Source organism: Chiloscyllium plagiosum, unplaced genomic scaffold, assembly GCF_037043375.1.
Source record: "Chiloscyllium plagiosum isolate Xiang-an unplaced genomic scaffold, Cpla_swu_hap1 HiC_scaffold_17, whole genome shotgun sequence".
Taxonomy (NCBI): Eukaryota; Metazoa; Chordata; class Chondrichthyes; order Orectolobiformes; family Hemiscylliidae; genus Chiloscyllium; species Chiloscyllium plagiosum.
The window spans coordinates 66,755,724-66,770,168 of record NW_028270155.1 but is presented as its reverse complement, the minus strand read 5'-3'; the positions used below and the strand labels follow the sequence as shown (position 1 = coordinate 66,770,168).

Genomic DNA, 14,445 nt, shown 5'->3' with positions numbered 1-14,445 from the left:
AAATATGTTGATTTTTAAATTAGCCAAAAATGTAAAGAGCATATTAAATGGAAACTATAATGGAGGCTACAACTTTCCACAGATTGGGGAAGAAGTATAAAAGAGAAAATAAAAGAATTCCATTCATATATTTACAATTGAAATACATCTTACAGGTCACACATCTAACTGAATCTCACTTTGAGATTAAAACCATTGACTACTTGTATCTATTACGGACGTCTTACCTTCCCTCTGTTTTCGCCAATGAAATTCCAGCACCACATCATCATGTCCAACAAAGGTATGAACTGGGACATTTAAGTCTAAAACATTCCATAGAAGGAGACTATTCTCACCACGACGTAACTGTGGGACCATTACCGTCACTAAGCCATTGCTAAACGGCTGTCAAAGACAGGAAATAATTATACAGTAAATTATAATAAACAGGAAAATTACAGTTTATTCTTGAAGGAAAACATCAGGCTTAATTTTTAGGCACACAATTGCCTCAAGTACCTACTTCAAAGTAACAGAAGAAACCTAAAACATTGTTCAATGTCAAGTAGTCAAAAAAGTACTTTAACAAATCAAGCTTATTGGAGTAGAGTGAGCCCAAATAACCTAGCCCAAGTAACCCAGTGCACTGTGTCAATTTTGGCAAAATACGGATTTAGATTTCAACCTGTGGTCTGAAAGGAAGGAGTTAAATAGAAGCAAAGTGTTTACCAGGGAAAAAGTTAAAGAAAATAAAACTAGTCTCAGCTTCTCTCAAACATCATCAAGTAGGCAAAACACCTGGCATCTCTAAAGACTAAACAATTTTAACTTCTGCATTTTAAAGTGAACTGAAATAGAAATGGGATTGTTTAAAACCTCTGAGTATGGAAGGAATTGCTATACTTTTAAAAACAAGACACTTAAAACTCAATGTATGGTATTCATCCTGTGTTACTTAAGCAGTGGGCTAAGTTGTTTGTAAATTAACTGATAACAAATGAAAGGGTGGGCTCGGCCTTGACAAATGGAGCCATAGCTGTTGACTTGTGATTACAGATTGCTTATTTATAAGAACTGGTAATTCTCATCTAAGTACAGTAGCCTAATCATAGCTTTCTGTTAACTTGATTTTTTTTTAAAAATGAGGTAGACTGGGGACAGTATGTGCTTCCATTAAATCACTAACTTCTGTAGTAACTAGTGAGTTTGGAGAAGATTTGTAGCTCAAGTTGAGGTTGTGGATGTAAGTTTGCTCGCTGAGCTGGAAGGTTCGTTTTCAGACATTTCGTTACTATACTAGGTAACATCATCAGTGAGCCTCCAGTGAAACACTGGTGTTATGGCCTGTTTTCTATATGTGTGTTTAGGTTTCCTTGGGCTGAATGTAATTTGCTGTTCTTGGAGTAACTATTGATTTACAGGATTTGAGAATCAGAACATCTTCCCAAGAAGGATATAACTATGTTACAACAAACAAATATTCCAATTCTTGTGCAATCAGGAAGAACTGCAGGAAGGAAAAGAGATGCAGATCATAAAATTCTATTAAGCCTTCTGGTTAATTTCTCCTGTGTTAGGACACATATAAACAGGCAGTCCTCTCTAGCTCCTTATTATGGACTCAGAAGTACAGCACAGAAACAGACCCTTCCATCCAACTCATCCATACCAACCAGATATCTGAAACTAATCTAGTCCCATTTGCCAGTACTTGGCCCAAATCCTTCTAAACCCTTCTTGTTCATGTTTCCATCCAGATGCTTCTTAAATGTTGTAACTGTACCAGCCTCCACCACTTCCTCTGGTAGCTCATTCCATACATGCACCACCCTCCACGTAAAAACATTGCCCCTTAGGTCCCTTTTAAATATTTCTCCCTCACCCTAAACCTTTGCCCTCTTGTGCTGGACTCCCTCAACACAGTGAGTTTATTTACCCTATCCCTGCCTCTCATGATTTTATAAACCTTTATAAGGTCACCCCTCAGCCTCCGATGCTCCAGGGAAATTAGATCCAGCCTTTTCAGCCTCTCCGAGTAGGTCAAACCCTCCAACTCTGACAACATCCTTGTAAATCTTTTCTGAACCCTTTCATGTTTCACAACATCCTTCCTACAGGAAGGAGGTGGAATTGCACACAATATTCCAATTATTTTTCCAACTTTTGAGTAAGTTCAACAAAATGTTTTAAAAAATACAGTTAGTACGAAATTGAAATTGAGACAGAAACGAAAACCAACTTTCCATTAACAGCATCCCAAAAACATCAAACAGAAATGCTGCTTACAGTGTAACGGGCCTTCCATACTGGGACTTGACATGACAGGATGTTCAGGTATTTCCTTGGTTGTCTGTAATCCCAGAACTAGAAACCAGAAGGAAAATATGAATTCCTCTTGAATAAATTCCTCTGAACACATACTAAATAATAACCAAGGGTCTTCAGGATTGATTACTTACTCTGACAGAGTTGTCCTGGCTTGATGTAGCAAAGATGTGTTCATTCTCTGGGTGCCAATCCAGTCCATGGATTTTTGACAAGTGAGCAGCAATATATTCCACTGCTGTATTAGGTTTCTATGAAAAAAAAGTAGAGGTTTGCAGGGATCTTAAATCAAAATCTTCAAATTACTTCTCGGCTTAAAGCAAAAATCTTTAATATGTCTTACCATCCCGCTTCAGCTTCAGAACCTCCCTGTACCTTTTGTGCTTTGGAGAAGCTAATATGCACACCTTAGTTTCCATTTGCAGGAAGGTAGAGGAGATCCACCTGTTGAAGCTACACCTGTCTATTCCATTAACATATTCAGTCCTGCTGTTATTTTCTCATTTCAATCTATTATCAGTTCAACCACAACAATTTTTATTCTAACAGTATAACAATTTCTTTATTTTAGTCAGCCATTGCTTAATTGGTAGCACTCACACTTGCAAGACTGAGGTTAAATGTTCAAGTTCCACTCCAAAAACCTGAACATAAAATCCACATTGACAGTCCAATCCAATACAAAGGGACTGAAAACAACTGGAGGTGCTATTAGTTGAGATATTACTTTGCTTGCCCACTCAAGTAGATTTAAAAGATCCCTTGGCACAAGCTGAGGAACAAGAAAGTCAGCACAACGTCTAGTCAATAGTATTCAAATCACCACTAAAATACATTACCTGGTCAGAACTTCCTGTTTTTTTTGGCAGGGGTGGGGACTTGCTATGGACAAACTGGCTGCCTCAATTTCTACATTTGTAACAGCAGCTACACTTCTAAAAAATACTTTATTAAGAATAAGACACTTTCTAAATATCCTGATGTTGCAAAGTGCATTGCATTAATGGCCTTTCCTTTAAAATGACCTCAATATTTTTGTATGAATGCAAGCATCCTTTCACTTGTTATCTTTGTTCCAACTAATTCTTAGCACAAATCTGTTGTACCACATTTCAAATTTTGTTTCATTCCTTACTTCAGCACTCGGGGCCTGGCTTTCTTACCAAAGCAGTGCTATCAACAACACTTCAGCACTTTACATATTTTCAACTAGATGTTTTGTTCCTACGATAATTATCACGCCATCGAATGTTTCTTCACATATTGCTATTCTTATTCATCATTTTGATTAATTCAGCCAGCTTAGGTTACTGAATTGTTCAAATAAACTATTATATGTATGAGCTCGGTATTCACACCTGCTACTCTTACCAATGGTGTATTTCTTTGGTCCTCTTTCTTTGCAGTTATTTATTCTACAAAAGGGTGGATAAATCCCCTTGATCTGAACTTTGCAACGGTGTGTTGTGGGGTGGGGGTGAATGATCTATGCCCTACTATGTTTTCTTTTCTTACACAAAATACCTAAGCCAACAATTCACCAATTAAAAATCAGATCCAATAGGTTCAAAGAAAAGCACAATAATTTTCACTTGAGTTTGCAGCTATTTCAAGACAAAACAATTACACTTTTTGTGGTTGAAATCATATCCAAACACCCACTGTCCTTAATAATCCCAAGCCATGTTTGCCATGACTGCATTATTTCTTTGGCTCTCTTCCAACTCGTTAGGAATGGGATCAAACTCCACAGGCTTTGAAATGGTTAAGTAAACAATAAACTTAGAGTCCAAATTCTTTTTTTTAAATAAATCTACAGGTATAATGAAAACTGTAGGAACATGAAACCATCAGTGATTAGTGTAAAAACCTGTTTGGTTCACAAATATGAACCTTCTCAGCAATGCCCAAATCCCATGAAAAATAGTAAATTTTAAAAACTGACCCGTTTGTCCCAGATTCTCACATCTCCATCATGGCTTGTTGCTAAACAGCATGGGTTCTTTTTGTTCCATTTTACCTGAGAGGCTCCAGCTGCACAATATGGAAAAAAGATGAAGTGTAAAGAGGACAACAAAGCTCCCAATAACAATCTTCTTTAATCCCCTTCAGAGAATGCAGGGATGAATGCAGTCGCCTTGTAAAGTCATGGAACAGGACCAGCAGCGCAACAGCCATGTTATGTTAAAAGAATTAATCCTGGTACTATCAGCTATTTTGGGAAAGGTGTGCCACCTTAGCCATATAGGGAAACACAAGGAACACTGTAATCTCTTTGCTGTTGTGTGCTCTACGAAAGTAGTATTGCAATGAATCCAAGACTATTCAATATGTTGAGTTGTCATACATAGGTACATTAATTGCAGACAGAGAGACATAGACAGGCAGAGATGCATTTACATCCAGAACGAGTTAAAAAGACAGTTAAGAGGCCATGCAGGTTGGGTTTTATAAATAGAGGCACAGAACACATTTGCAAGAAAATTGAGCACTGGACCGAGGACACAATCATAATTGGCAAAAGAACTCCAAGGTAAACAATGTCCTTCCCCTGTTTAATGAATGCTTCAAATCTCAGCTTCACATCACATGGAATATCAACCCACTGAATGTTATCAAATTAACCCTGAAAGAGCAAGTGGAATTCCAATTGTAACAGAACCTGAAAACCACCTTTGCTATTTCAATAAAGATAGTTCTTCTATAATGCAATGGCTGCATTATTGTGCAACCCCATGTTTATAGAAAAATTGCGCTTTAGAAACAGTGCTTAAAGTGTTAGCAATGTGATCATGTTACAGCCAACACACATTTTAGAAGTTTACACTTTAGAAACAGAGTCCCCAATTTGTCAATCGCGTTAAGGAAACGCATATAGCAGAATGACATGTAAAGATGCTACTCACCTACAGCAGATAGAGATACTGATGGCTTCCGTGTGTCCCTAAAAAAAGGGAAAAAGACTTGTAAGGGGAACTTATGTAACATTGAGCATATCATCAATTTAAAACTGACTTCATATTACGTTCAAGCCTCAAGAAAAAAAGCAAACAAGAAATTCAAATTCATGCAATTACCTCACTTTTCTTGTGTACAGAAATTCATCAGTATGATTAAAAGTGTTCAAACCTCACTCAACTGACAGTTTATTCATCCAAAATAGAATTTGCACTTTCTCATCATAGGAACATATCCTAAGTACTCAAGTCTGGGTACAAGTTTGCAGGGCTGAGATTTAGGAACATCAAGTATGGATTGCAGTCATTTGAAAGAGTTTAACCTGATTTAACTGCACAACTCTGAACACTGTAATGCTTTCTATCCCTTCCCTAAACAGAAATCACTTATCCACTGGAGCACTGATCTTATTCGTTTCTCACTAATGGGCCTGATAGATATCTATCACACAAACATACTATAGGTCTCACTAAATGAGAAAGCTGTGAAAGTCAACTAAAAATGCATTGCCAAGTTAGTTCCAACCAACAGTCAGCCTCAATAAGTCTAAGAAATATATTTTCCCAATGACTTCCAAAATGAACTTTTTTTCGCTGGATGATCAGCATGGAACAAATGTAATGTCAAAAGGACACTGCATAGAAAAACAACAGTTGTGAATGGATTAATATCTTGCTGGCACCTTTTTGTTTTCAAGCTTCCATACATGCTGGTGGTCATTGTACAAACTTAAGTAGGCCAAGTCCATTCACAGTCGGGTTGCAATTTAATTAGAAAGGCCAGTTTCTAAAGATGGGGTAATTCTTCAAGGGTTTTTCTATTTGTAGAAAGAACTCACACTTGTATCTTAAGACAGTGGCATAAATATCTATGTATCAATGCAATCTCAGAAAGACAGTGCGATCTCATCTCTTATGGAATTTAATCTGTAAAGTAGTACTAGCATTTAATAAATTTATCTAATAGAGGTGAACCTTGAATCAGTCTCCAAGCTACCACAGAAAATGTGCAATATGGGCAACGTGGTGTCTCAGTGGTTAGCACTGCTGCCTCACAGCACTAGGGACCCAGGTTCGATTCCAGCCTCAGGCAACTATCTGTGTGGAGTTTGCACATTCGCCCTGTGTTTGCGTGGGTTTCCTTCGGATGCTCTGGCTTCTTTCCACAATCCAAAGACGTGCAAGTTAGGTAAATTGGACATGCTAAATTGTCCATAGTGTTCAGGGATGTGTAGGTTAGCTGCATTAGTCAGGGGTAAATATAGGGTAGGGGAATGGGCCTGGATGGATTACTCTTCGGAGAGTCAGTGTGGACTTGTGGAAACAGGCCTTTCGGTCCGACATGAGGGATTCTAAAAATCCACGACGAAAGACGAAAAGCGGAGGGTTTTTGGGAAAGTGCAGAGGCGTTAGTCTAATCGGAAAACTGCTTCAAAGAATGTAAGCCATATGGCTTCCTGTGTTGGCTGATCATATAAGGATTTGATGTTTATCCTGCCAACGAGAAGGCATGCAATCTTCAGTTCCCCCCCCCCCCGACCAGAGACCAAGGCTTACTTGATATCCCAAATATAGATGTATGTGTCAACAGAGCTCGTCACAAGCAGCTCCGGTTCAAAGCACGACCACTCCAAATCACTAAAAGCAAGGGGAGGAAAAGAAAAATTTAATAGATTATGTGCATGGTTACTCATCAAATAGAGAATGCTGACTGTGGAAAACAAAAGAATCCTACGTACATCCAAGCAAGTAACTTAGTACCGATACATGGAATTCAATCAAAATTGCTTTACTCACAACTATGGAGTACTTCTTGCATCAGGGAAATCATTAATTTCATGCCTCTGCTTCACATATTTTTAGATTATCCCATACTAGGAGGACAACTCATTCTCTATCACTATCTGAACCTACAGGTTGACAAGTAACTTATATTGATGTAGTACCTTTAACACAATAAAGTATCCCAAAATGCTCCAAAGACCATGCAAGGGAAAATATGATATAGAACCATGCATAACATTGGGGCAGATGACCTAAGGTTGCAATCAGTGCCTGGAAAGAAGAAAGCAGACTAAAGAGGTGGAGAGGGGGATTCAAGATGGCAGCGACCCAGTAGGTCTGCCCTGCTGAGCTCTGCACCAGAACCCAGACAAAGTGGTGCACTCACCCTCCCTTTATAACCCATTGTGGTAGAAATGTTAGTTTGTGACCGCCAGAATTGTTCTGTGTTGTTAGAAAAATGACTAAAGCGAAGGGACCACAACGATCACAACCAGTAGGGCACTCCCTTGCAGCAACAGACATGCCCACAGTCGCAGTGTTGGCCTCCGTGAATGCCCCAGGGACTTAGCTGTGGAGCAGAGCCTGGTCTAGGAGTTTGTGAAACTCGAAGAGAAGATGAATTTAGCGATTGAGGAGACCCAGGCCAGGCTGGAACCGATCTCGGTCATGCTGCAATAGCATGGCCAGGAGATCCAGCGACTCGGGCAGCGCATTGTGGAGGTGCAGCAACGGACTGTGACCTCCGAGACCAAGGCAGAACCCTCGGCGGGTCAGGTCCAGGCCCTGGAACAGCAGGTACGGGCCTTGGAAGAGCAACCTTGAAAATTGAGGCCATCGGAAGAACATCTGACAGGTGCAGTTGATGTTTATCTTCCAGAACAGGAGGAAGAAGGCCAGCTCATCAGCTTCTTGGAGCGGGCCCACCGGTGCAGTTTCTTTTCTACCAGGAGTGCCTAGATTTAAAGTATGGATGGGACAGGTTGAGTGCCCACTTTTAACTTTCTTGTTATAAGATGTGTGTAACTTTTTCTTACTTTGGTGTTTTCTGGGACTGGGGCATGGCTTCAGCTAGAAGGAGCCATGGAGGGTTTGTATTAGCACCCCCTGTGGGCAAGGGAGGGTTCCGATGGGTGTTTTTCTCATCCTTTAAGAGGTTACTATACTCATCCAGAAGAACCTCCCATTTCAACTGTTAAGGATGAACATGGGCGGTTTATGGATTGTGGGATTTTGAATGTATTTTGCCCCTGGCACATCCCCTCAAATTTTTAACGGATGCGCCTTTCAGGTTGATGGCCTTTGGGGTGTGTCATTAAATTATAGGGACAGACTTTAACTGATTTATTGACCCCGAAGTGGACAAGATGCAGAGGGGCCTTGTGGGTACATCCCCGCAATCCAAGCAGTTGGTGGATGTGTGGAGAAGTCTTCACCCAAAGGAAGGGATTTCACTTTTTCCTCTAATCCACATACTTTGATAGACCATCTGAAACTAAATTGTAGTAGAATACAGCCCTCAGGGCTACTCTGAATGCTGCACTCACCAAGACAGTAAAGAAGGAAATCGCTTCTGCAAAACAGAGGTTATTTGAGTATGGTGATAAACCAATTATTAATCTAGAATATCTGGCCAGAAAGAAGAATGCCCCTCCAATCGATCACATTCATTAGAGTGTGTGCTGGTACTCTCACTTGCGATGCCAAAAAGATTAAGGCAGTTTTACTCTGAGCTGTACTGGTCGGAGAGCTGTGAGGACAGATTGGCGAAGATGGAGTCCTTTTTTAAAACCCTGGTGTAACTTCACAGCAGGCGTCTTTTCTGAATGGCCCTCTGACAATCCAAGAAATACAGGAGGCAGTAAGGCAGCTCCAGAATGGCAAAGCGCCTGGCCCAGACAGATCTCAAAGTGAGTTTTACAAGGCATTTTTAGATATGCTGGCTGGGCCACTGTTGGATATGTACAACTACTCGTACAGTCAGGACTGCCTCCCATCCTCTCTGAGAGAAGCAAATATTTCTCATTCTCAAGAGAGGGAAACCCCAGAGGATTGCATTTCGTATAGGCCCATATCATTACTGAATGTGGATTTTAACGTCCTGTTGAAAATGCTGGAACTGAGGATGGAGAATGTTTTGCCCTTCATTGTAAAGGAGGACCAGACAAGTTTTACTAAGGGTCATAGGTCTACGAATAATAGAAGAGTATTAAACATGGTCTAGGTATCCCAGCAAGGGTGGAATCCAGGCTTGTTAGTCTCCCTGGATGCAGAGAAAGCGTTTGACCGGGATGAAGGTGGCCGTACTTCTTTTACATACTGGAGCAGTTTGGTCTAGGATGGCTTTTTGCCAGGTGGGTGGCAATCTTATACAGTGACCCAAAAGCAGCGGTTCTCACCAATGGTAGACGGTTAGACAATTTTAGTATTGGCAGAGGCAGCCGACAAGGGTGTCCTCTCTCACCACTATTATTTACATTGGTGATTGAGCCATTGGCAGAGGCCATCCGGAGGTAGGATCAGGCAGACATAAGATCACCCTTTACGCGGATGACGTTCAGCTCTTTTTAACTGAGCCAATGACATCTGTGCCCCGTTTGGTTTGCTTTCGGGGTATAAAATTAATTTCATGAGGTCGAAGACCATGCCTGTGGGGGGCCTTACCGGAATATCCAATCTTGGGGATGGAACCAGGTTCCCTTTCAAGTGGTCACAAGGAGGTTTCTTGTATTTAGGCATTTTGATCACCCTGGCATTCGATCAATTATATAAAGCTAACTTTGTGCAGTTGCCAGAGAAGATAAGACAGGATCTTTGGCACTGGGAGGATCTTCCAATATCTTGGTTGGGTAGAAGAGCTCTGGTCAAAATGAATGTTCTTCCTCGTTTATTATATCCCATGCGAATGTTCCATTTGATGCTGCCTAGGTGAGCACTACGGAGGCTTTACAGTTGGCTCAGATCTTTCATCTGGCATCATAGACAGCCTCTTATTAAGCTTGCCAAATTGCAGCTTCCACAAGGGATGGGAGGTTTGGTTTCCCAAATTTTAAGAAATATCAATGGAGTTCCCGACTATCCTATGTGGCTGACTGGGCTTGTCAGTACCCATGGTCAAACTGGTTGGACATCGAGGCTTCCCAGGCAAAGTGCCCCCTTATCAATTTGTTGTTTATGGACAAGATGAGGACTCTTATGGACCATTACAGAAACCCAATTGCCCTGAACACGATTAAAGCATGGAGGATAATGCAATAAGGTGAAAGTAACTTACAAAAAAACTTCCCCTTTCACTCCCTTATTAGGAATGTTAGGATTCCGGCTGGGGTCGATGGACTCCAGCTTTCAGCTCTGGGAGTCAAGAGCAATCTCCTGTTTGGGAGATTTATTTGACGGCGAGGTCAGAAATATGAGCGATCTAGGAGGGACCTCTCTCGTTACTTTCAGGTTTGGGATTTTATACAGAATAAGACTACATTAATGGTTAGTCCTTATGAGTAAGATATGGAGAAGAGAGTGCTTCTGTTTACGCGTGCTCTCTTGATCAGCAACCTCTATCACTTGTTAGAAGGTTAAGAAAGACATTGAGCGGCTGTGTGGAATCTGGACTCAAGAATTGGAGGTGGAAATCTCGTCAGAGGTGTGGGAGGATATTTGGGAGAACAAAGAAGATTTTGATTTGTAATAGGATGCAGGCTCTGCAACTGAAGGTACTCCATAGGGCTCATTTGGCACCGAAGTGGCTTGTGAAATTTAAGACAACAGCGTGCCCCAAATGCAACTCAGATGTTGGCTCTCTTACTCATTGCTTGTGGTCATTGGGATACCATAGCAAGTGCTTTGGAAGAGGTCTTGGGAACTGAGGTTAAGGTGGACCCAGTGTCCCTCCTTTTGGGCTTTCCAAATCTCCCTTCTTTGGGCGGGCATGGGAAGAAACTGTTTAATATTCTCTCATTCTGTGCGAGGAAGAACATTCTAATGAGCTGAGTGTCGGAGAATCCCCTGGGACTCTCGGGGTGACATAGATTAATTATGGAGCATATCTCCTTGGACTTACTAGTTTGGTGCACCAGAAAACAGAACTGTTTTAGAGAATGTGACAGCCCTTTCTGAATTATATAGACGCAGACTTGTCGGCTATATTGGTTAGGGTCTTTGTGTCGTCATGAGAGTTATGTCTGGCGGCCTGGGGGCCCCTGGGAGGAAGTATCCCGAATAAATATGGGTACGCCTACTAATGCTCCCAGTGGCGTGGAGCTTTCGTGAGATTGCACTGAGTGCAATAACTTAACTGAATGCGATTTAATTTACCTTGGTTTAATTTAGGTTTTTTTTGTTATTTATTGAATTGTACGTTTTTTCACTCAGTGGTTTGTGGAGTAGAGTAGTAGTTCGCTTACTGTTATTGTCGTTACATTATAACGCTGTTATACAGTTTTATAGTGATGTTGTAATTTTGTAAAAAATTTAAAATCTTTTTTCTCCAATAAAAATGTTTACAAAAAAAGGAGAGGTTTGGGCAAGGAATTCTAGAGGTTAGGGTCAAAGCAGCAGAGGCAACTCACAGTGAATTGATTAACATTAGGATGCTCAAGAGGCTGCAAATAAAGCACAGATATATCAGGAGTTGTAGGGCTAGAGATAATTGAAATTGGTGGGTCATAACATGGAGGAAACTGTAAACAAAGATGAAAGTTTTAAAATTGAGCCAGTGCTCAATCAGGAGCCAGGATAGTTAGCACAGAGCTGAATTGAGGTCGAGGTACAGAAAAAGGCAGCCAAGTTTGGAAGGCCTCAAAATTACACAGTCCAATGTAGCAGGGTGGACAGGAGCACCTTAAAATAAAGTCTAGAGAAGATGGTGCCACACAGCTATCATCACTTGATAAATAATCAAAATATCCAGGTTAATGCATGGGTGTAGATATTATTTTGGCTATTGATAGAATATTAACTCCAGTTAAGAAGTTTGAAATATAAACCGCTTCTCAGCAATGGTGAACATGACAACCACTGATTATTGTAAAAAACACACAAGGTTCACCAAGGAAATTGATCAGCCTTACAGAGCCTGGTCGATGTGACTCAAGACTCATAGCAATATTAAATGCCCTCTGAAATGGCAAACAGCACAGTTCAAGGGTAACAGAGATGGACAACAAATGCTGGCCTGACCAGCAACATCTACATTCTGGGAGATACAAAAAAAGGTATGGATGAATGTCTTAGCAGCAGTAAAGCTAAGGCAAGGGAGCAGAAGGATGATATCAAAGGTAGAAAGTCTGAGCATGACAATGTATTTAAAAACTCATCTGCAAATCAAAAGTCTGGCTCAGCCTCAAACAGTCAGCATGGAGAAAAAAAGAAATAGTGGTGAGGGACCACAGCCTGTGGCAGGGACTGAAGACTATGGGTTCAGTCTTCCTATAAATTTAATTGGAAGAAATTTCTGTGCAAGAGGTGGTGGTAAGACAGAACTAGGTCTAATCATTACATATTAGGAGACTGACACATTCTCGGTTGATGTCATCAAAGAGCAAAATGCAGATGAAACATAGGGAGGGTCTAAGGAAAAATCCTTGGGGATACCCGTGCTAACAACATATGAATCAGAAGATAATGGCAATTCTCTAGATCTGATTTAGTCGGCTAAGAATGGAACCAGTGCCTCCTGTCCAATCGACAGAGAGAGGCATCAAAGAAAGGTGTATACGAGTTGGGAATTTGTTTCAGAAGATTGGAGGTATAAATTCCCAATCAGTTAGTCAATGGAAGGAGTTCTGATTTACTTTGAGTGATGGGAAATAGTAGTCATGGTAATAGGTCCTGGCAAAATAACATGGCACATTCATAGGACAATGGTCATCCAATTTTGCAATTAAACAATTAAGGTTCATTGCCTACAAACTCTCAGAAACTGAGCAGACAGAGTCAAGTACCTCTCAAGTGTTTTGCGATGACATTGTGAAAATAACAAAATACAACAGAGCAGAATTGGATGGTTATAGACTGAGTGACCATGATACATACAGACACACACAGACACACACAGACACACACAGACACACACAGACACACACAGACACACACAGACACACACAGACACACACAGACACACACAGACACACACAGACACACACAGACACACACAGACACACACAGACACACACAGACACACACAGACACACACAGACACACACAGACAGAGTTATTGCATGCAAAGACCAACAACTTAAACAGGTGCTCGGATGACTTGACTTTCAGAAGGATCCACTGAACTGAGTGATGTGACTGTTGCAGGAAAGACAGGAAAAACCACTTTCAAGTTTAAACATTCGTCAAACGTTCAAGGTGATGGTCAAGAAGCGGACTGACAGAATGTAATAAATTAACAGAAAGTAAGAAATGGAGTTCTAATTGTCTTTTCAGAGTCTCTGTGCAACCTGGTGCTGGGCTTGAGCAATTGTTTCAATTTAAATTGAGTTATTTATTTAATATTACTTGTCATACTGTGAGGAAAGACAGCATAATATATTCACATTACTTATCCAGAGGTGTAATTCTACATAAAATACCTTATAACACGAGTATGACCCTGTAGTGAAGTGTGGATCTCCCCATTTCCATCATGCCATTTGTACAGGTCCACTCGCTGGTTACACTGAAATACACATCCAAATATAACCTCAGTAGTTGCGAAACAGAACTTGCATCAATACACTGTCTCAGTCAGTTGTATCAGAGTTGTACGCTTTATCTCAAATATCAGAGCCATAACATTTATACTTTTGGATATTGATGCTTACTCTGAAAACCCCAAGTGAATTTGAACTATCCATTTGTGTGCATTTTACCTAAAAACATTGGAGAATATGCTGACATCAAAAAGAGCAAGTGCAAAATCAAATTAGGGACAGTGTATCTGACAGACTGTAAGAATGGAAATTATGTTAGGTAGTGTTTCAAATAAAAGGCAAGTGAACACAAGGTCAGAGTTCAGACACCTGAGCAACTGTGACGCCTCATTCTGCAGCAAAACTAGCACAGTCCCCTGTTAAATGAAACAGTACATGAAATAAGCCCAGAAGTAAACACATCTACCTCTCCAGTTTGCTGCATTATCAGCAAAAAACATTGTATCTTTACCTAGATTTCCATTATCCACAAATGATCATCATTCATGAACCATCAAGAGATCAACGGTATTTTCTTCTGAACACATTATATCATCTTTCTGCTATTCAAGTTTAGAAACAGGCAACTGTATATTTTGATCAACTTGACCAATAAAAATAGAGTAATAATTTTAATTACTTTACAACATTTATAGCCTAATGCCAAAACTCACTTAAATGCCAGAACTGGTCAAGAGTCATAACCCAATAAAGAATCAAAGAAA

The 14,445-nt window shown here is 40.4% G+C and overlaps 1 protein-coding gene across 9 annotated transcripts in view; it reads right to left on the bottom strand.

Annotated features, from left to right (window-relative positions):
• The window catches only part of wdr59 (WD repeat domain 59), an 88,590-nt gene that overhangs the window by 56,677 nt on the left and 17,468 nt on the right, over positions 1-14,445 (bottom strand). For all 9 annotated transcript variants that reach the window (XR_015759987.1, XR_015759985.1, XR_015759986.1 and 6 more), the window contains exons 4-10: positions 13,622-13,707; positions 6,822-6,902; positions 5,214-5,251; positions 4,253-4,341; positions 2,442-2,558; positions 2,269-2,346; positions 228-387 (exon numbers count right to left, since the gene is read on the bottom strand). Coding sequence is in view for 6 of the 9 variants with exons in the window: in XM_087996036.1 (XP_087852162.1) it covers positions 228-387; positions 2,269-2,346; positions 2,442-2,558; positions 4,253-4,341; positions 5,214-5,251; positions 6,822-6,902; positions 13,622-13,707 (649 nt within the window). In the remaining 3 variants the exon portion in view is untranslated. The remainder of the gene's footprint in view (positions 1-227; positions 388-2,268; positions 2,347-2,441; positions 2,559-4,252; positions 4,342-5,213; positions 5,252-6,821; positions 6,903-13,621; positions 13,708-14,445) is intronic.